The 24,317-nt window shown below is 35.2% G+C and overlaps 1 protein-coding gene across 1 annotated transcript in view; it reads right to left on the reverse strand.

Annotated features, from left to right (window-relative positions):
- The window catches only part of CNTN5 (contactin 5), an 893,122-nt gene that overhangs the window by 457,435 nt on the left and 411,370 nt on the right, over positions 1-24,317 (reverse strand). The window contains exon 3 of the mRNA XM_045818134.1: positions 19,079-19,300. Coding sequence (XP_045674090.1) covers positions 19,079-19,300 — 222 coding nt within the window. The remainder of the gene's footprint in view (positions 1-19,078; positions 19,301-24,317) is intronic.

The raw sequence follows: 24,317 nt of genomic DNA on the forward strand, positions 1-24,317 counted from the left end.
GAGATTATAAATGCTTATGATGTATAAAATTAACATTTAATAAATATGTTTTACATTTATATAAATTACAACACTCATGAGCTTTAGAGTCAGACATACTTGGGTTTAAACTCCAGCACCATCATTTTGTAACCTTGGGCCAACTACCTTTACCCTTTGCTGCACCATTTATTAATTATAGATAATAAGATCTCCCTGCAGTATTATAATGAGGATTAATTGACACTAACATTTATAAATACAATGCATAGTATAAGTACTCAATAAAGTATAATAAATTTTACTTGTTGTATAATACTATATGTCAGACATTACACTGAAAACTTTATTGCAATGTATCTTTCAACACAACAACCATGTGGCCAGAAATAATCCTCCCATTTTATAGATGAAAAAACTGAGCTTGATATCAATAAGCTAAATTTACATAGCAATAAAAATGAACCTGGAATACAAATCCATGACTGTTGGTATCTAGAACGTGATTACCACTACTACTATTATTTATATAATAATTATTATCATAATACTTATGTTATAATATTTATAAAGCACTTTTATATTATTTAATTCTATGAGCTGAGCATTATCTTAATTTCTAATTCAAAGATGAAAACTCTCAGGTTCTGAGAGACTTATACAAAATTAGCCAGACAGGAAATAGTTGATTTTAAGTAAGTTCCTTTGGTTTCAAAACTTAGGTTCTGAATATCATCAAAACAGACAAGAGAAATAAAAGATTTTCTGTCTGGGAAAAGCAGAGGATAAGATTTGGTAAATTACAAACTGAAAAACATGTGACCAGCCTGAACATTTATTCTATTATGACTGCCCATGCTCTGCTACATGTCTCTTTATGTTCATTGTTACTCCAAAAGCATCTTAGCGTGCACTCACTGACCCTCTCTCTCTTTCTCTAATTTTTCTCTTAGAAATAAAATTCACTGGAAGGGGTGAAAGAGCATGTGTCTACATAGGGTAATCATTAATGAAGCTTTCTCTGAAGAAATTGGGTTTTAAAGTTTTATATCAAGAAGGAATTATTATAGGTAAACTTAGAAAGATTATTTTATTTATTCTCATATAATCGTTGACTCCATCTATCGATAAGGATCATGCATTCATTATTTAAAGCAATGTCCTTACATTTTGCAATTTTTAGTTTGATGGAATATGTAACTTGTGTAGATAGACCTCAAAACTTACATGACAGTAAACCATCACAAAGATCTTGATAGCCAATAAATCAAAATCTGTACTAACAACATAGAAATCTTTGAGATAGTTGTGTAAACAGGCAGATGCCATTACATGGTATCTTAATTTTTCATAGGAGTGATGTTTTTTAGTTTTTTTTCCTTGATCAGACTTCTAATGAACAGACTATAACATATTTGTAAATGATTGAACCTAAAATTCTAGTGGTTATTATCTGTGAAATATCAGATTCATATCTCAAGAGTGTCTTCTTTGGAAGAGGATTATTTCTGTTTTGAAATGATCTGTGTTTCTCCCCATCAAAGAATGATGTAATTAATATCCTTTTTCTTACTTTCCCCAAGTTAACTTCCTGAATTTTTCAGTTTTCTTTGTTAATTACAGTTCACATGGTTTCCTTTTCAGAGTTATTACTATTAAAAGATTAAACATTTATTATATCTTCTCACCACAGGTTTCAGTTTCTAAGTTTCTTATTTTTTCCTCAATAAAAAGATCATATGTGTTATAGACCTTGTTATATGATTAAGAATATTGGTTTGTTGCCTTTCAAATCGAAAGACAACTTGATTGGGTATCAAACTAAGCATTACTGTTAATGACTACAGATATTCTTCTACTCTCTGTGTTCACATTTAATATTACCACAGTGATGTACAAGTTCCAGACTGACTATCTTCCCTCCTCAGTGACTGGATTTTATGCCTGAATATCCATAAGCCTCTTTCCTCATCATTTAATTTCTAGAATTTTGCTTGATATATCTTGGTGCAATTTGTATAACTTTCAGTTTCTAGAATTTTTTTCAAGAACATTTCTTTAATTGTTCTGTTCTCCTCATATCACTTAGGCATAGCTTAGATTTTTTAATGTCTTCTTTATCATCTCTGTAAAAATTTTTATATCTTTATTCTTTACCTACTTGTTTGACTTTTTCTAATTTGATTGCTATGTTTCTATCCTTTTAGTTGCCTCTACATTACCAGTAATAAGAGTATGTGAAATCCTGGACTAGTTACAAAAATCCCACATGATTCACCATCCTCTCTCTCTTCTTTTGTCAACTAGCTGAAGGTAGAGGAACAGTGGATTCCAGCAAAGCTCTGATAGATATCAAAGATGTTATATGGACCAAATTTGGTTCCCAACTCTCCATATTGATGAACCAAATGGAATGTTACATGAATAAGAAATAAATGTGCATTAGGTTGAGAAATTATTATAATATCAAGAATTTCTTATTTTGATTAATATTATATTTAAACAAATGATTTTCAAACTTTAAAAACATAATTTTATTAGAAAGTAATGTACAGTGACACAAATATCCTTTTATTATAGAGACCTACTTATATGTTTTTCTCCTTAACTCAGGCATTTTTAATAACAACCTAGTTAAAGTGTATCTCCAGGTCTAGGGTTTATGACAGGAGATAGTCAATTACTCAATCTTATATCTAACTTTATCAGTTATAGTGCTGCAGTTTCTAAAACTGGTTTTCTATTTGGTCCTTAAGCACCGGTCCTTCTTCATATGCCCAAATTCTGAAAGTAGGTTTTTATCCTGTGTCTCTATTCTTAAATCCTATTTTGTTAACCCTTCTAGAAGGTCCAGTGTTATTATTTAGACATTTATATTATATGGATGCTGTGATTCTTGCTTTGTATTTTTACATGTAGGGATTTTTACCAGGTGGTCATGTAATCATGAGTCTGACTCCCTTTTTGATCTTTTACCACTGATGGCTTTTAAGTGGTCAGGATTCATCCCTTTTACCTTACCTAAGGGAAAGCTGATAAGCCAGGCTGAATAGCTGACACACATTTCTCCCTTGACTCAGGTAGGAAAGTTCATAACATGCAAACCTAAACCCACATAAGAACTCTCACCCCAACCCCACTCCCCAGCCACAATGAAAACCAATGCTACCCATTCCTTTCTGTGCCTTGCTCATGCTATTCTCGGACCAGCTCATCCTGATCTCACTATAAAGTCTCATGATGTGAGCAATAAATATTTTCATACATTTTGGTATATGTGTAGTATAATCTGTCTGCATTTGAGCTGATTTGGTGTAGTCAGGGTACTAATCTTGCTCTCTGCAGGGCAACCACATAGCAAGTTAGGGCTCAGTTACCTTGGTAGAGGACAGGGTCTTCTCTGAGAACCTGTATTCCTCCCAAAGGGTTTGTGTTTGTGAAAGAAATAGATCTTCAAACAGGTAACTAAAATGTGGAAGGTAGACATGTGAGAAAAATAATGAGCAGATTTCCCTGGGTGGATTTCTCCTGGGTTTATATCAGAAAAATAAGATATGCTGTGGGATCATCCAAGTTATTTAGGCAAGATGGCCTCAGTTATGGAGGTAAGCCAGGGGCAAGATTTAGAGGTGACATAAATTGGAGATCTTTAGTAAATTATATTTATAAATCTAAAATCAAATTCATATATGTGTGTGTGTGTATAGTCTTTCTCCTTTCCCCTTTTGTTATCCTTGAACTCTACTGACAAACTCAGCAAGCCCAGAAAAACAATTTACAAATGAGGGGAAAGTGCTGCACATCCATATTTAGGCTAGTGGTTCTTGGATCCTTTTAACAACAAATATTTTATAATTCTCTTTTTATAAAAAATTAAATAACCTACTTATATACTTTTTTTTATTTACTGAAAGATCAGATAAAAAAGAAGTTGCCCTGGATGCTGTGGCTCAGTGGATTGAGTGACTGCCTGTGAACCAAAGGGTGGTCAATTTGATTGCCAGTCAGGGCACATGCCTGGATTGCTAGACAGGTCCCCAGTAGGGGTGCTTGAGAAGCAAACACACATTGATATTTCTCTCCCTCTCTCCCTCCCCTTCCCTCACTCTAAAAATAAATAAATAAAATTTTGATTTTTTTTAAAAAAAGTAACAAAAAATAGTATTTTATTCGTATGTAGGTTCTCAGTAACATTTATAATAAAAGACATGAAGAAGTAATCAGTTTGTTTTTGTTCATAAAATCCTCAGGAATGTAGCAGCAACAAATGCAAACTGATCAAAGTGTGGTATTGGAGACTCAAATATCATGGGTGCCATAGGTGTTGAGTGATATGATTTTCTAAATGGTCAACACTCTGGGTAAAGTTCTTAACAAAATTAAATATAATTTTACTGTACTTTACACAATTTTTACAATGGCATGTGCATTATATGTAAACATGCCTTGTATATAACATAATACAAAAGTACATTCTAGTCTCCAAAAATTATAAAAATTTTCACCATATGTGAATGTCTGGCAGGACATTTAAGGAGCCTGTGCATTATATTTATAGGTCATTTAGCATTTCTGGCCTCCACTCCCTAAATTAAAGCAGTGCATTCTAGAGTCACTGAAACAACCCAAACTACACAAATTTCTGGACCACCTCTGAACCACACAAGAACAGCAATTTTAACCTTTTTTATTTATGGCACACATAAACTAATTACTAAAATGCTGTGGCACACCAAAACATATAATTTTTGCCAATCTGATGAAAAAAAAGTTGTGATTTTGATTCATTCACATGGGATGGCCATTATGTTCGCTGGTGGTTTTTTTTTTTTTAATTATTTGACAATCTAAGGGAAAAGAGGTCAGTGTCCATGAGTAAATAGTCATGTATTGCATGTTTTCAAAATCCTTGCAGCACCCTGGTTGAAAATCGCTGGACTAGAGCAATTAAAAAAAAAAAAAAGACTGCCTATGTTAGCATGGTGTCAGCAGTCGTAATCTTCCACGAGAGATGATGCCTGAGCAACAAGATAAAGTCTTACCATGAAATGATGACTCTGGGACCAACCAGCCTTTCTCTCAGTGGAGTTTCTTGAAGCACTGCTATATATTTTTTTAATGGAGACAATGATTTCCCTTGTAGAGTTCTGTGCTGGAATCAAGCTGATATCTCGCCTCTCTTTATTGCCATTTATTGATAGGCTGCCCAGATACTAACTTTCTTCCTGCCGAGACATATTAAGTATGACCAAATCTGAGACTCCTTCAGTTAGGTTCTTAGGGAAGCCTTACTTTTTGACATTGGATCACGTTTTCAATTGTTTCCTGGATCTTGATCACAGATTATATGCCTCCCTAGATTCTAAACTTACCTTTCAGACTTAAATCTCTTTTAAACAATCCCATCTGTGCCCATTTTTCTTGAAGATTAAGTCTAATGTCAAATCCCAATCCTCTCCACCCGCTGGTTACCTTTAATTTATGGTCTTATCTAGTTTATTCATATAATGTGACCTATGTGTTTCAGTAACATAATCTAGAGAAAATATTAATTAAGCCATTATGTCCAACACAATTATAAGAAATGTACTTTTAATGATTATTAATATATTTTATGTGAAACTTCCAGAAATTTTGAAATGTTTAATTAGAAAATTCATTGTATGACATTCACAGTTACAATGTGAGAAAAACTTTTTATACCACATGAGCATCTAACAAGAATCCTTAAAATATCTAAACCTTCCTTTAACTTTAAGTTGCCTTTCAAAATTTAAATTAAGAATCCCTATAAAAGTCAAATGAGTGTGAACTGTCATTATGAAACTTTCAAGGATTCCTAAGTATTAAAGCATTATTTATTAAAAAGCATTATGATAAATGTTTTATGGGTAGTGGCATTATGTTGCACACATAATATAAATTGAGTGTCTAATAGATTTTTTGTCATTTTCTAATGTAGCTATAAAAGAGAGGTCAGATGATTCAGAGATGCTATCATTTATGAAAATGATCAAGTATGTCAACCCCTTATTATAATCAGAAAAAGAAAAACCACTACACAACCCTATCAACAGAGAGGACATTGCTCTTTCTTTCCATTTGTAATCCAAAATATACAGCTTATTTAAAATAATACACATGCAAATATTCTATCATAGGGTAGAAATTAAACTTCAATTCAGACTTCAAATTCTTCAAATAGATGTCTCATTTAACAGTGTTTGTTAGGCTGTTACTAAGCTTCCACCACTAAATGCTGGATGAGGATAAAGAGGAGCACATGAAATGTTCTTTGTTCAAATGGCACATAGCTAAACTGAAAATAAAAGCATACTAATATAAAAACAATAACTATAGCTCTAAAAATTAAAATACAACAAAAGAATACAGTTATAAAATTTCTGAATGGTCATGAGTTGGTGAGATTTTTAGTAGAATATGGTCTCTTTTTAAATAGAGAGAAAGTGAAATAATTCTGATTTATGTAGGAGTATATCACCCAAGTGAAATACACTTCCCCCTCCCAGACAGAATTCTTAGTATCATGAAAGATCATTTAAATTTTGTATTTGGACATCCAAAACAATTTACCAGCAAAGGATATTTTGAAGAAATGGAGAAAATTGTCAACACAAAGTTCACTTTCCGTCTTGATGTCATTGCCCACAAGCCAAGTCAAGTCTGGAAATGAGCTGTGTTAACAGTAAAATTCAGCCAAAGTTACTGAGGGTATGAGGCAACACATTTGGTTGTTTGCAGGAATCTCCCAATGTCAGAAGCCAGTGGTAGAAACTCCGAAGACTGGGCAGACTTAAAGTGTTATGTAAATTGCAGGTTGTGCTTACCATTGATGAAATTAAAGAGACCCAAAATTATATACTTAACCTTAGTGAGAAGTAATTCACTTCAACTGCTCCCAAAAAACCACCCTTTTCTCACCTGAGATAGCATTTGTAGTAATTGAATATCAGAAATAGGCTCCCTTAGTAGAAGTCTGAACTTTATGATTAGAATTTTTCCTAATTCAGACTGCCTCTGTGCAAAGAAGATAAAATATATAGACCTAACCATTTCATCACAAATAGAAGGAGGTGAAGCCTACAATTAATTCTTTCCTACTAAAACCACCACAATGTAAAAAGATTAAGTAAAAGAAATATTTATTGGTTGTTCACTTATAAAGGGAAGGAGAAGTATATTACCAGCAGTGGTTAATCCTTGTCTACACTACAAAATCCAAAAGCTGGACATATTAGGCAGGTGCTTAAGGTGCTGACTCCTAAAGGCTCTCAATTAACTTAAATTATTATAAGAATTTCTAATTTAAACCTTGGTAAAATTTTTAAGTCAATTAAATTACATTACTTATATTCAAACAACTATTTTAGAGTAATTATTAACAACTCAATTTTATTTAAAAAACTAGATATTTCTTGGTTTGTGAAAGAGTTTGAAGAGCAATCACTGTCATTATCCAAAATAACAATATCGGTTTAAAAGCAAAACAATTTTTGAGGACTTCTCTAATTGCTCAGCTCCAATGAAACAACCCTCCAGGTACTGCTACACTCCTCCTCTCCTTTATGAGTCTAGCTCAAACATTTTTACCCATTGACTGTGTCCACTTCCTCTCCTAGATCAGTGTTAATGACTAAGTGCTATATTCTTCTTGAGGCCATCTTGTTTGCTTTCTCATGCTCTGCTTTGCCCTGCTACTGGAAGTCAGCTACTGTGCTGTGAACCACCTGTGGAGTGGCCTGCTGAGAATGGCCTTGGGCAATTGAGACAATCAGTCCAACAGTCTTCAGCAACTGGATTCTGTCAATAATTATGTGAAGGGAGTGTGCTTACAGGTGGCTCCCTACTCATTTAAAGCCTTGGAATGAGACAACAGTCCTACCATGTGAAAGGCACAGAGCCAGAGGACCCAACTGAGACACATTTGCTTTTCCTGATCCACAGAGACCATGAGGTAACAAAAATACAATTTTTGTTCATTTTGTTGATATCCTCACCACACTTCTAAATTTTGTACAAAGGAATCCTCTTAAATATTATGGTTTTAAGGTTTCTTCATAAATTTCATCTATTTTAATCTGTGTTATTTTGTGATCATCTCAACAGATTGGTATTATTTGCTAGGCAACCAATCCCTATAGTCAATCAAGATTTGTTTATTTGAGTCCTGATTAAGCATTCTTCTATAGAATGGAAGTCAGATGGAAGCCAGAGTCTTTTGTAGCCCCATGTTGAGAGTCATGTTCCGTTATTTTTGCCATAATCTGTTTTTCAGAAGCAAGTTACTAGCTGCAGCTCACGAGGAGGGCGAAGAGAGTACACTGTAAATACCAGGAGGTAGACATTACTGTGAGCCATTTAAGACTCTATGTACTGTAGGTATCATCACATTGCTCTCATTTTTTTACTTAAGAAGTGAAATGACACACAGGTGAGGTCATCACTCCACCCTATCCTGGGACTGTGTTCCTGCTCTCACTCTCCCTTTGTCCTCAGAGGAAGCACCACAGGCAACTTGCTGTTTTATGTTCACATTTGTAAAATTGTACCACATATGTTATCCTAAAATAGTATACATTATTTTCAAATTTTTAGTTTTTTATGTAAGTGGTATCATAGTGTATGTAATATTCTGTAACTTTTCTTGTTCACTAACCATAATACTTTGAGGTATACCCATTTTGTCTCATAAAGATATATTCTATTCTCTTTAGTAGTTTTAAGTTTTCAAAGAATGAACAAGTAGAATTTATGTACCTATTTCCCTTCTGATGGATATCTAGTTGTTTCTAATTTTTGTAATTAAACATATTGCATTGAACATACTTTTATATTTTCTTGTGCATGTGTGAAAGAATTTCTCCAAGGTGTACATTTAAAAGTGGAATCGCTGTCCCAAATTGCTCTACAGATTGGATTTTTACATTTCTTAGAAAAATCTTACCTCTACCTGGGGTACTTCTGGGCTTAACTGTGAACAGGAGTGGGATGACTTTGTATTCAGGCTCTGTTAGCTTTCTCATTTTTCACAAGAGCATGTCAACTGCAGCTTTACTCTCTATTATGGCTAAAGGGAATTACCTGACGAAAGCTGTATTTCAGGCTCTTGTCAAAAACAACAAACTCAAAGTCACATCCAGCCAAGATCTATCAAATGCTCAAATGAGAAAACAATAGTTATGAAGGATTACTTGAAAAAAATACTCAGACTCCATATTCTTCCAAATATTCTAAATATGGATTAATCTAGAGCAGCAGAGGAATTAAATTATATAAGACTGGTTTCCAGTCAGAGCCTTGATACCTAAAGTGTGGCCAACAGACCATCAGCACCACCATCACTTGGGAGCATTTTGCAAATGCAGATGATCTGGCCCTACACCTAATCTATTGAAACAGTTTCTATTTTAGCAAGATTCCAAGTAATTGTATATATTAAAGATTAAGGAGCATATTTTTAGAATAATCACTTCTCATTTTGAGGTTGATGCTTGGGTTTCATCAACCTTTGCTGAAGCAGATGAAACTCACTGTTATATAGCCAAAAAGAATAATGTTCAGGTCACTGGCCTTTATGTCAGTTAATTAATTTTTAATAAGGACCCTTCAGAAAAATGCATCGGATCTTACTGTCAGCAATAACTGTGCTTCTACTCAATTACTACCTTATTGTAATCACTGAAACACTGAGAAATATGTAACTGACCAGTTTTTATTTCCTTGACTGTTAATTACCCAAAGCAGGTGTAAGTAGACCCTTTAAACTAATTTGAGGCCTGGCTCCATTTTATGTCCAAATATATGTTGTTTTCATTATTTTCATGTGTTTTCATTTGTTCTGGTGGGGTTTTATTTATGATTGTGAGCTATGTCAACATACACTTGGAACAAAAGTACAAGGGGTAGAACCAAATTATACAAAATACAAAAGTATCTCATAGTTTTGATCACTTAATATAGTCACGTGTGTCTTAACAATAGGGTAATGTTCTAAGGAATGTGTGTGGACCATTTCATTGTCACACAAATATCACCGAGTGGACTCACACAAATCTATATAGTATAGCCTACTGCATACCTAGGCTATATGGTATAGCTTGTTGCTCCAGTAGAGCATGTTACTGTACTGAATATTGTAGGCAGTTGTATAAGGTATTTATCATAAATGAATCTTGAAGGACCGGAAGTTTCTCTGTGTCAGTGCAGGAGTGGTGAGTGAATGGGAAGGCCTAGGATATTGCCACACACTACTGTGGACTTGATAAACACTGTCCCAGTAGCCCTCCCTTTGTTTCTTTCCAACAGGTTTGCAATAGTATATCGAAGCTTTCAATGGACAGGGTGTGAGCTGGATAAATTGGAAATATCTAGGGGAAACACGCTGGGTAAGGAGTAAATCACCATAATCATGTCAGCTGGAAGGGAGTTCAGGTGGCCTGAGGATTTGTAAGAAAAAGAAATGAGGATGGAGGGAGAGAGGAACAAAGTGGACTGCCATGGCTATGTGTCTTGGCTATTGTGTGTGGGAACAATGGTCAGATTAAGACAGTTTGCAGTATTCATTTTTCAAAAACTAAGGTGTCTAACATTGAGACAGTGCAAAACTGAGGATCCAATATTTTGACTTTGGAAATCTCTTTTTGTCTCCATTGATCCTATCTTACATAAAGGGCTCTCTGTGACATCGAATTGGTGGAAGAAATAAACCTTATCTATGTTTTGCATAATTACAACCTGAAAATATTCCCCCAAAACAAAAACAGGTCGGTTCCATCACAAAGGTTTACTAAAGTGGCAGTAGCACTTAATAAAGACTTGTTAAGCTAGCTCCTGTGAACCTTTGTCCTTGCGCAGGATCTTAGGTCTTCCACAAAGAATTGACACTGTTCTCTAAAGAGTGTCAGGCTAGATCTGGGAGAGCTATAGCACCCTCTGAACATATAACAGTTGGGGGCAGGCTTCTTTGCACTAAAACAGGTCAGTGGCTCAAAATTGAGGTAATCTGTGCACTCAAAATTGAGGTGCTCTGAGATAAAGAGAATCTATTGCCAAACCCCACGGATATGGCTCTGTCAGAGAGGGAAAAAATCCCTTCTATGAACCACAAAGCCTTCCATTTCCCACAGTTAATTTGGCACCATTAGAGTCTTACAAGACTACTGTCATTATGTGGTCTGTCACTCACTGAAATAAATGTCACTGGGAGTGCATGACTATATATTCCATCCTGATGTCATCTGTAAAATAACGATGCTTAAAGAACAAAAATGCCAACACATGTTTGCCTGATGAGTATGATATTAGAATTCATATAATGGGATTTTTAAAGACTTTTTTTAAGACTAAATTTTAGGTTTAATTGAGATGAGGGTAGAGATTTCTCATACACCTCCTACCTCCACCACTCACATGCATGCCTTCTTTCATGATCAACACCACTAACTAGAAGAGCACATTTTTTAAAATCAAAGATAAACATACATTACATAGCATAATCACCCAAAGTCCATAGTTTATGTTAAGTTTCATTCTTAGTTTTGTACATTCTTTAATTCAGACAAATGTATAGTGACATAGTCACAGCATTTTCAATACCCTCAAAGCCATTTATGCTCTATTCATCTCTGCCCCAATTTCCCATCTCTGGTAACCACTGATCTTTTCAGTGTCTCCATAATTTTGCCTTTTTCAGGACATCAAATAGTTTAAATTATACAGTATGTAGCCTTTTAAGATTTACTTCTTTCACTTAGTAATATGCATTTAAGTTTCCTTCAGGTCTTTTCATGGTTTAATAACTCATTTCTTTTTGCAGTGAATAATGTTCCATTATTTGGATATACGATAGTATTTATCCACTCACCTACTGAAGGACATCATGAATTTTCAACTCCTTTAGATAAATACCAAGGGCTATAATTGTGGGATTATTTTAAGAGTATGTTTAGTTTTGTAAGATACTGGCAAAATGTCTTCCAAAGTGCCTATACAAAATGTTTTTTGTATTCCCTCCAATAACGTATGAGAGTTCCCAATTGATCTACATCCTCATTAGCATTTGGTGTAGTAATATCTCACTGTTTAATTTGTATTTCTCTGATGACATATGATGTGATGCAACTTTTCACATGTTTATTTGCTGTCTATCTTCTTAGATGAGATGTCTGTTAAGGCCCATTTTTTTTAAAATCATTGTTTGTTTTCTTATATTGTTTTAAGAATTCTTTCTATATTTTTAGATAATAATCATATATCAGATATTCTTTTTTTATCCTCACCTGAAGGCTTTTTTTTTCATTGCTTTTTAGAGAGAGATGAAGGAAGAGGAGAAGGGGGAGAAACATTAATGTGAAAGAGAAATATTGATGGGTTACCTCCTGTTTGCTCCTGGACTGGGGATCGTATGCACCCAGAAGGGGATCAAACCTGCAACCTAAGTATGGGTCCTGACCACTTACCTCAGCCTTTCACTTACAGGATGACACTCCAACCAACTGAACCACAATGGCAAGAGCTATATCAGATAATTAAAAGTATACACATTTTCTCTAAGTCTCAGACTTGTCTTCTAATTCTCTTGATATTGTCTTTCACCAAATATTTTAATGGGAGTTACAAAACCTGTATTAAGTATTTTCAAAAGAAAACATTTTTAAGGTGCTAGAACTATGATTAAACACAATTTAAATATCAACGCTTTTAGATGGTGCTTCACACGGCAACAATTGGCATAATCATGTGGCATGTGTTTGCTTATGATTGGCATCACCGCCTAACTTGACATTTCTAGAATCTTTCCAAGCAGTTCAGTGCTGGCAAAATGTTTCTTTGAATGTTTAGTCCATCATCAATCACAATTAAAATGTAGCCCAAAGTGTATTAGACTTAAAATCAGTAGATACATGAACAAAAACTGACTACACTACTGTTAAAAAAAGAAACAACAAGCCAAAATAAAATTACTCTTGCTAAACCCCATCACTAAACCAAAAGTTAATAACTAACTTAGTTGCTGTTTCAGCCTCTTGCAGGAGTGGGATGTTAAATTGGGTTTAACTTAAGAACTTGGTCTAGGATCAGTCTGGATTCATTTTGAGCTGGACTGGGTCCAAAAGGAGACCTTCAAGTGAATATTGATAAATAGAATCCTTTACTTCCAAAAATTGAGGGTGCCATCGTTTTGAAACATCTGCTTATTTTATGTGTAAGAACTATAGTCCCAGAAACTGCAGATATTTGCAAAGGAGAATCTTGCTGAAGACATCTTGAGTTGCACTGGCCATTGTGAGGAGAATTCTGGTTAGATAAAATCGTTAAGCTCACTTGAAAACAAGGGTTCCCAAATTGTGCCAATAGAATAAGAAATTTAATTGTCATGCAGATGTTTACAAAATGTTTCAAAATTCAAAAGTAGTATCATTAAAAGATTCATTGCAAAAGTCTAGCATAACTTCTGTTGTCCACTCTACCCTCCTTCATCTGAGTGCTCATCCTAACAATTCTGTCTAAACTGCCTTTTGCTGTGAAAAGACAATTAATAGTTATCAACTCAAAATAAAACCAACTATGTCTATGTATGATCCCTTTCAGATATCTTTCACTCCTAGATCAAAGACCACAGATAAAGAATTTTTGGAATCCATGGAAGATTCTCAAATATTTTTTTAAGTGGATATCTCCTGAGTCAAATGAAAGAGGAAAATAATATTTCATGTTTCCCCTTCACTTCCAACTCCAGACCAATTGGTTATTTATCCTTTTTCTCCCAGGTATGACTATTGCCTTCTTTCTTGTCTTGTTTTCCATCCTAAGAACTTGGCTTGGCTTTCTGCCTGGGACATAACACGCTGTTTGTTTTTTCTTTTGATTCTCTTTGGGAATGACTGGATCTTGGGAGGGTAGTCATCTTGCACTGTTTTGGGTCCACGGGGTTGTTTCATACTGCCAGTAATATTTATAGCTAAGACACTTGAAAGGCTTTAATAACTTTTTGATCAGAGATTTGACCAAATTGGAAGGGGATATTTAGAGCCTATACATATATTTTTCTCTTTTTTTAGTTCTTTTCCCCTAAGTTAAATGTACCCAGAGGGAAGGGAACATTTCAACAGTAGATTTTGAGTCTTTTGAATTTTTCGGTTCTTTAGTGCCACCTAGGCAGCAACCCAATTCTTTGAGGTACTAAAATAACCCCAACGGTACCTGTTTTACAAATCTAGCCCTTACAGGACCAGAGGTGTGGCTCCAGAAAAAAATCCAAAGTCCACTAATCCTTATTTACCTTCTAAAAACCTCCTCTATTCATCTCAAAAGGCTTGTCAGTATTAGCCCTTAAGAAACCAAGAACTTCTAGGAGGAGCTTGCATTTCTTTTCCTGTGCCTATGAAATATACTGGGCCAGGGTGGGGTGGGGCCAAAACCCCCAAAATTTATTTATAAAAAAACTGTATTTATTCTTACATGTTTAAACTTCAGTCACTTTCAAAGTATTCTCCATTTGATGTAATACACTGATTGAGACATTTTTCCACTGCTCAAAACATTTCTGAACTCTCTGACTTTTAGTGCTTCTGCCGTTTTTGTTTGTTTGTTTGTTTGTTTGTTTCACCTCTTCCACATCAGAAAATTTTTCCCTTTGAGGACTTTTTTCATTCAGGGGAACAAACAAACAAACAAAAGTTGCTCAGGGTGAGTTCAGGTGAATAGAGTAGGTAGGGCATAGGGTAATGCCGTTTTTGGTCAAAACTGCTGAACACTCAGCACTGTGTGGGCAGATGTACTCGTAAACCCATCATGAAATGGGGAGATGCATTGAAAGAGTTAAAAAAATTAATTGAAGCCTAACACAGCATCTCACAACAACGCCAGCTGGAATACTGATACAGACGGGTTCCTAGGACACTCACCTATTGGGGAAAGCCTGTACTACAAGGGGTCTTTCCTCCAGAAGGTAATTCCAGGGTTTTTGGGTCCCCCATCATATATATACCTGGTCTTCTCCAGGAAGCCTTATCTAGGCCATCTTTCTAAAATGCAAATTTTAGGAAGGTAGTTTTCATTTTTAAAATAAAAAGGAGGAAAGGTCATTTGAAACTTGATTTGTCAAGGACAAATACAAATCATAATTCTCTTCTCCATGAATATAGTCAAGCTTTAGCTGCCTGAGGAGATAAATTTAACTTATTCCAATTGCCAAAGCATAATTTGGAACCCACAGCTCTTTTATAAACCATTGAGTTTTACATTAACATACCTGTCTCATGACAAAAACCTCTCTGCATCTGTCTATGTGTGTCTATATATGTACTCTCATATTAGAGATGGAAAAGGGGGTTCTATGGAAAGTAACCTCAAAGGGTGATCAGATCACAATTCCTACAAGGGCACGTCATGGTGGGTATAATGGGTATACAATTTCTTTACTAAAAGGCTTAATTTTGCTTTAAGTAATCCCTGCGCATCCAGGTTACTGTATTTTTGAAATGCCCCCTTTCAAACCCCTCCATCTATTACTGGACAACCCTTTCAGACTCCCAGGCTCCCTCCAGAGCACCAATTTTAACTGCACTGTAATTTAATCTCCAGGTGACCACACCCAGGAGAGCATGTAATCTTAACTATCCTATACTCCTATCCCCTCCTTGCTTTCTTCCACCCTTATGTACTTTTTCTAATGTTCCCTCCTTAACCTCAAACACATAAAATAAGCTGTTATTCTCTAGAGCATTTTAGATCTTGCTCCCTATCATTATCATCAGTTTGGCTCAAATAAACTCATAAAAATTCTCTACAGATTTGGATGTTTCTTACAACAGTATGCTGTAAATGAGTGGTATTTTTCTACCTCTGGATGGTATTTCCAGAACAGCTCTATGTAATTGGGTTAAAGGTCAAGTGCTTGTAAAGACTGAGCATTCTAAACGCTCAGAAAGACAGAGGCAATCTTAAATATTTGTCTCAAGTTTTTGTGATCTAAGGTAATCTTCAGTGAATAAAGCTCGTTTAAATTTGTTATTTTAATTAAAACAGATGTCTTTAGCGTTATCAACATTACATATAATGTAGATAAACAACTTTGTTCTACCTGGGTTTACTAGTGAAGCCAAGCTTTAAGTCCTAGTTCTAGAAACCATATCTCTCTCAATCTATCTGTACTCCTCAGAGGCCTAGACTTTCTTCTGGATAATCAGCAACCCTCAGGCAGTAAAAGACAATAGCCCAAGCCTGACTCATATTCACAAGGTCTGGATCTCTGGCAGACTAAACTTAGTATCTTGAACTAAGTTATGTTTCAGCCCTGATCCTTAAGGTGGAACAACCCCCTGGCTACTTTCTCATGAAACCAGACAAAGGGACACTGGAGCAGACCTCATAACTGTCATGAATTCCCGCAAAAATGATTTATTATCCTTACCTCAAATCCAACCCATGAGCATCCAACGCAATCCTGAACTCCCTAACCAAGGAGTCTTTTGATTTTGTTACCAGATTTTAAGGGGTCCACCTGCCTGTGTGCATCAAAGCCCAACAAAACACAAACAGGAGTTTGCAGCCAAGAAAATAAGGATTTATTAAGGATGTGGCCCAGAGTCACAGGTAGTTCATGTTCAAAGACCTGGTTCCCCATACCTTCCAGGGAATGGAATATATAGGGGAAAAATCATTAATCATAGTGACTAATGGAGTTAGGGTCTTGGTCTCTACTGATTGGTTGGTGCTAGGGGTAATTAATCATTGCATTTGTTCCTGGTGTCAGCCAGGGAGTTCTGTTTAATTTCACAAGGATTTGTTCTGTGGGATTGTTCCGCTTTCCTGGCTCTGCAGCTAAAACACAACTGAGGTCAAGATACTATGTTTAGTTTGATTGAAAAACTCTGTCTTAATAGTCAATAGACCCCAGATCTTAGTCCCAAGACTACTAGATGCTGAGCACAGCTTCATTGTCCTGAGGGCTTAATAATTAAGCAAAGAAGAGGAAAGTGGTGAACCAGGGTGCTAGGTGAGGATTGTTTGAGGCACAGGAAAACAATTAAAATAAAAGCCCATATTAAAGAAAATAAGGTTTCTTTGTGGTTATAATTCTTCCCTATATAGTCTGTAACCTACACATCATGGAGAAGTTTGAGCTTTCGAGCATAACTACCTTCCCTGTCCCCCTGGGTGGCTCTGTTCGTAAGAAAATAGCCAGTCTTTCTCTACTGTCGTTCCTGGTGTTTAGTGTTTAGCTGTGCTAGTGTTGGGTGGACAAACTTTTTCTGTTTGATAACACTAGTCAAATAAGTGCATGCTATCTCTGTTAAAAATTTATAATTAAGAAAAATTAGATGATATGATATAATTTTTATGAGTGATCCAAACATAATTATGAGTGAGTAAAATAAGTATATGTAAGGTGAAAAGATTTTAGGTGAACTGTTCAAATAAATTTCCCAAATTATTCCAGTAATCTGAAAGCCTAAAGTTTTCCCAAATTAAATTAAATGATAGAAATATGTTCCATACCTAGATCATTTTCAAATAAGAAAAAATACTGTAAAAGCAATTATTGAACATAAGTGTATGTACCTTTGGCTTTCAAGTGTAGAAAATTAAAGACAAATTTGGGTTTATTAGTGAATATGTTTTAAGCCACGCTGAGGAATTTGCTCTGAGAAAATACGTTTCCAAAAATAATTTTAAAAATATTTATAAGCTTGCCAAGCCACAAGCAGATAATAAAGAAGACAGTTTATTATTGTTTACTTTTAGATTTTACTAAAATTTAATGTTTTTAAAGGTTAAAAATTTTAATATATGTAATTAACAGTATGATGTGTTTTAATGTATGTCTGCATAAATAGTACAAGGTATTTTGGATAAGAAATAGAATGAAGAGTGAAGATGCATATTCATCAAGGGAAATAAGTTTTATTTAAATGAGAACTTCTGCTTTTGAAGAACAAGTTAACATATACAAAATGTTGAAAAGAAAGACAAAAGGAGAATTTTACCTGTATTATCAAGCTAGCTAAAAAGTGAATCTTAAGGGATTTAAAATTAAACTTTAATATCAATGGTGTACTTACATAAAACAAAAATTTAGTTCTGTTTCCTCTGCTGAAAGGTTTACCTTTTTGAGTAATCTATCAAGAAAACAAAGACTGTTTTATCAAAATAATTTTCTGTGTTTTATGTTGTCTTCACTAGGTCTTTGATTACTTGGGAAGTTACATGGGAAATCTTGTCAGATAAGAAGTAATGTGTCTGTCTGTATATATTACAAGAGTTTCAGATATTATGTAAAATTTCTGGAAGCCTGATATGTCCTGGCAGAAAATGTCTGTGTCATCAAAATTGAGGCTTACACAATAATAGGATTAAACCTGAGTATCAGGGAAATGTCCTAGTTAACTTTCATGCAAAGGCAGATACAACAAAATCTGTAGATTTTGGCACATGTGGATGAAATTCATTATGCTTTTGTAAAAAAATGACCACTCATTGCCATACTGTGCCACATTGATTGTAACATGGCACTGTCTGGTTTTTAAAAAGAGAAGATAAGATGGGTAAACAATGGCTGTGAATTTAAAAAATAGTCAGGGCTATGAAACACTCAAGGCAGCCATATGGTTCTTCTAAACTTTCTGGTAAACCCCATTTTGTTTTTGTTTTGTTTTGTTTTTCCCTTTCTTCCCTCACCACAGTTAACTTTCAATTGAATTTCTCTTCCCCTCTGATACATAAATCTTCTCTCAGTTTCTTGCTAGTTTTAAAACCCTGGGATCTCTTTCTCAAGGAGGTTTCAAAGAATGGGAGCCATTCTTTGAAATGTAATCAAGAAAAAAAGGACCCTTAACTCCTAATCTCTATACCAGGGTAAGAGACTAACTTTGACAACCACCAATTAGTCAACACAAATAACCTAATCACACTGACCACCCTTTTCCTCTATGTCTTGCACTTTTCCAGATCTTAAAAATTCTCCCATTTTCTGTTTTAGGGGAGTTGATATTCCTGAGCCCTATTGTAATTGTCTTGAATAAAGTCTTCTTGTCTGTTTAACTCCAAACAGTGTAATTTCCCCCGCAACACTTACCATCTTGTTTGAAGGCATCCGATGAATGATAAAGATTGATGGGGGAATAATAATGTTGGGCTGTCCCTCGCCAGCTCGGTGAAGAAACGCTCAGCGTTCCTAAAGAAGGACTGCTGTATCGTGGTCTGGTCTTTGAACCAAAGAGGGATGAGGATGAACTCTTTTTAATTCTTAGCAAAGCAGCATATGAAGTAGGGAGACCAGGGAGAGCTCCAGAATATTCTGTAGAAGAAAAACAATAAAAAATGAATTCTGCCCTGGCCAGTGTAGCTCAGTGGATTGAGCGGGGGCTGTGAACCAAAGTGTGGCAGGTTCGATTCCCAGTCAGGGAACATGCCTTGGCTGCAGGACATGGACCCCAGCAACCGCACATTGATGTTTCTCTCTCTCTCTTTCTCCCTCCCTTCCCTCTCTAAAAATAAATAAATAAAATCTTTAAAAAAATGAATTCTGAGGAGGCTATTTGATTCTTTCCAATGGAAATTATTTTTTCTGAAGACATTGTTGAGAACCTCCCTTGGAGCTGCAACTAAATGCAAATTACAGTGCAAGTGAGAAAAATAAAATGTTTTTATATAAATACATCTATACATATACTTTTTATATTAAAATATACATCTTTTATATTTTAAAATATTTTCTGGCCCCAGCTGGTGTGGCTCAGTGGATTGAGTGCTGGCCTATGAACCGAAGAGTTGCCAGTTGGATTCCCAGTCAGGGAACATGCCTGCCGGGTCCCTAGTTGTGGGTGTGTGAGAGGCAACCACACATTGATGTTTCTCTCCCTCTCTTTCTTCCTCCTTTCCTTTTTCTCTAAAAAATAAATAAATAAAATCTTTAAAAAAATAAAATCAAATATTTTCTGGAAATTCTATCAGTTACAAAATTGTGGTTCTGCAAGAAAAAAAGAAAGAAAAAATATGAAGGAAGAAAGGAAATAAAAGAAGGAAAGAAAGAAGAAAAGATGGAAGATATCCAAAATTTCAAGCCTTTTATTTTCTTTGTCAAGAATATTTGAGAATTATCTTTTTGGTTGCCTTGATATTAAAATATTCATTTACATTCATTAGATCAGTTCCTTTTCATTATAAAAAGGGGGGGGAACCAACATTCTTGACAACATTCTATAAATATAGATTAGAAAGAAAAAATATATATAATTATAGATCTGATCACCATCATTATCTATATTATATCAGAAAACAGAAAATACATCTAACATATCCTAAGTATTTTGACAAGATTGTAAGTCATGTCTCATAATCTCGAAGAACAGTCAAATTCACTGTGGAATGTAAAGTTTGGATGAATTTGTTTTGTAGATTTTGTTGTATAATTTATAAAATTTAATGTTATCAAGTGGGGCTACTATCATGAAATTCCTGCTTTCATGGATTACTGAATAGTGTCATGCTCATATTTTACTTAATTCCTAAGAACTTTCATTATAAAAGACATGTGTAGTGACTGCAGTGGGCTGGACTAATACCCCTTTATGTCTTCAGAGAAGAGTCAGTTTAATGTATACATCAAATGTTTAAAATTACAAACAAATGGTGATGAATTCTAAAGAACGATTTGAAATTTGAATTTTTTCTAGGTCCAATATCAATTGAATTTGACAGTTTGTTGATCTTAGAAATGTTTTTAAGAATCAAACATTTTTGTTCAGGGTATGAGACATTTGAACTTAATTTTAGATAAAATAAAACTTGTTATCTTGTTAATAGGCTTTCTCATAATTAAATGATTTAGAATCATTATACTGCCTCAGAAATGTTTTAGAATGCAAGAAAGATTTCTGTGATTTGAAAATAACCCATTAGGTGTTAAGTATCAAATTAAGTTTAACATTTTCTGATTTGTGAAAATGTAAATGTGATTTCTCTGAAGCTTGAAAAAGTATATTTTTAGATGATCTCCACATTTAATATAATATGTGTAGTCCAAGCCTATCCGAAGCTATAACAAGAATCACATCCCTTAGTATTTGTTTTCAACCACACATCTGGTGAATGTGGATCAATTTGAACTCAAAATAGCTAACCTCTCCTGAGCAAAGTATATGAGAACAGATTATGGGTAGACATAAAAATTTTTTGAACCTGAAATTAAATGCAAGTTTTGGCACCTAGAGAAATAAGGAAATGAAAAGAGAATGAGTTTTCCTTTAAGGTATTTGTAGTTGTGGTCTTGAAGCCTATTCATTTCTCAGTGCCGTTTGTTGCCTTCTGTTTTAGCTGCTGACCCTGCTCACACACACACACACACACACACACACACACACAATCCCATGCTAATGTTAACAATTGAAATGGAGTGTGAGAATGTGGGTTTATAGCTCTTGAAGCTAGATAAGGACAGTCAGTGGAAAGCTAGAAGAGCCATAATAAGGTTCAAACAAGCCAGGATCACCATTTAGTTATAAATCATATCTGTCCATATATATGTGTGTGCATACACACACAATACATACTCATAACACATACTATCCAAATGTACAGTAATTGGCATACATATTATACACATACACATACTCCCATATCTAATTGTATTATATATATAATTGTTATGTATATATATATCATGCCTACTGTCCAACTGGTACAACAATGGGCTCACACCACTCCATGTAAATAGAGATGAGCCAAATGCTAGTTTGATTTTATGCTCCTCATCGGGGCTTTATTTTTTATCTAATTGGTTGCATCTCTTGCAATGGAGACATCTTTTCAATCAATTAAAGGAAACCTTAAAGTTGTTATATAAACTTGACAATTTATGCATTCACTTATTTATATATTCCATAAACATGTAAGAAGAATTTAGTAGGGGCAACACTCCAGGAATATAAATACAAACAGGATATTACACCAACCTTTGAGGACTGTATGGTTTAGAAGAGAAGAGAGCTAACCACGCTTAGAACTTTGATCCAATGTGAAATGAAAGCAAACTCAGGGACCTATTAGCTCCCTCGCATGGGTGACAAATCCTCTCATTCAGCCTATGGCCACCAGAAAATGCTTTTCAAATGAAGTTCTGTCTAAATTGAGTCCTGAAAGCCCATTGGTGATTAGTGCAGCAAAGCTCTGAGAAGAGAAGCAAAAATATTCTAGCTAAAGGGAAGCAAATATATGAAGACTTGGAAAGGAAAGGCAGAATGACATGCTTGGAAGGTTAAAATAGTCAAGATCTCAGCATCACAGGGAGAGGTGAGATTAGAGGAAAAGCTGAATAAGTTAGCAAGGGACCCGTGATGAAATGCCTAATACATCATGTGAAAATGGTATGACTTTGAAAAGACACCAATATGTTTTAGAATGATCACTCTGGCCACAGTGCAATTTGGAATAAAACAAAAAGAAAAATGACTACTCAAGAGCCTAAAGCTGTAATAAAGGCAGAGCTCGGCCCGCAATGAGGAGATGACCATCTACATTGGAATACAATTAATAAGATGACTGACTGATAGATTGGAGGCAAGGAAGGGTAAGTAAGAAACTGAAGAAGATCTGTGCTACTAGAAGATGGATAAGAATGCAGGAAAACACACATGCTAGAGGTGAAAGTTCATTAATTCAGTTTTGGGCAATAGGAAAACTTGAGGTACTTCTATGGCACTCATGTTGATTATAAGATTCTGTAAACATAAGGGAAATGCAGGCTCATGAGAGATTACTAAATGGTAATCAATTAGGTGATTATTAAAAGTATTAGAATTGATGAGTTTGCCAAGGAAATATGCAAGATGAGAAATAAAATGTTGCAAATGGAGCTGTGAGGAGCACCAACATTTAAGAGAAAAGCAGACACAGTGGAACCTTGAAAGGAAAGGAAAGAGAAGCAGGAAAGTGGGAAGTCACTGAGGGGAAGGAAAGAGAGTTGTTACCACAGATGAAAGACCAGTGGACCATGTGGATGATCAGTGCAGATAGACTACCCTGTGGATAGGGGGTACCCAACAGTCAAAGACACCCGTTATACAATGAACAGTGGGTGTGAAAATGAGATCAGAGTCAGGAGGTAAAAAGAACCTTCCAAGCCCTGAAGAGAGTCTGGAACCCCTAAACTGCCAGTTCCATTGCAGCAGACAAACAGACCCTGACCTTAGCCTGTGGTCTTCATCAGTCTCCTGGTCTGAGTGAAACTAACACTCAGTTCAGTGAGGTCTCCATCTCAGGAGTGTTAACTCTTCTACCCGATGCCCTCCTAGTCACCCAGCCCCTTTTTCTGATATCTCTAATTTTCTTACTCCTCAATCTCAAATCTGGGGATCTTCAGCTGTGGAAATCTTCAGCTCTGGAAAATACATGTATTAGCATATATAAATGGGAAAATAGTGTTTCAATTACAAGATGTTGTTTAACCCTCAACTTTGATAGACTGAGTTGATTTAATACCTACAGGGCTCTGTTGAGGGTGAAAAGTTCAGTAACCTCTTCCTAAATTTAAATTTGTTGCATTTTTGTCCATCTCATTTCATCTTTTTCTCTCTAGGATATCAACCCCTTCAAAATGTAAAAGCTACTGGCATAATACTCTTTCACTGTCCTGTACCCCTCATCTTTCCTCAATTCCCTCTCTATTCAGTTTAGAGTTTGTGGTCATTACTTACTCCCCTGTCTTTACGTTCTATGGTTTTCACTCCTCTCTAATTTAAATCCAAGTATCAACATACTCTGTTCCTGAATACAGCTGGAGAACAACACAGAATCATGGTTAAAGGTCTCAGTTCATGGTATTAACTGCAAGTGAGATTTTTAAGCTTCCTAGTAATACTATCACATATCTCAATTCATTTACTATCCCACCCTACTGGACACATTACATCTTATCTTCTGTCCTCAAGCTCTACACTTTCTTGGAATTCCTATTTTGTTGAGAAAATAAAAGCAATCTGAAGAGAGAGTTCCTCACATGGTCCCACCACTTATACCTACACTCATATGTTCTGCCTTGCTTTCATGGATGTGCTGTGAATAAACTGCATCTATTAGAGGCCCACTCCTCCAATGGAGTACATTGAATCCCATTTCATCGCATACCATTGTGCTCAAAAGCATCTTTCTAGAAAAATATCCTGTTCAGGCATGGGCAAAAGGGGATTTATGGTCATTTGTACAAAACTAATACAAATAAATAATACAATGATTAATAAATAATACAAGAATAAACTGTTTCACGTACTCACAACTATAAACCAGCTTTTGTCTACTCCTGCATATCTTCAACACTA

Source organism: Phyllostomus hastatus, unplaced genomic scaffold, assembly GCF_019186645.2.
Source record: "Phyllostomus hastatus isolate PE091 unplaced genomic scaffold, TTU_PhHast_1.1 phas_scaffold_317, whole genome shotgun sequence".
Taxonomy (NCBI): domain Eukaryota; kingdom Metazoa; phylum Chordata; class Mammalia; order Chiroptera; family Phyllostomidae; genus Phyllostomus; species Phyllostomus hastatus.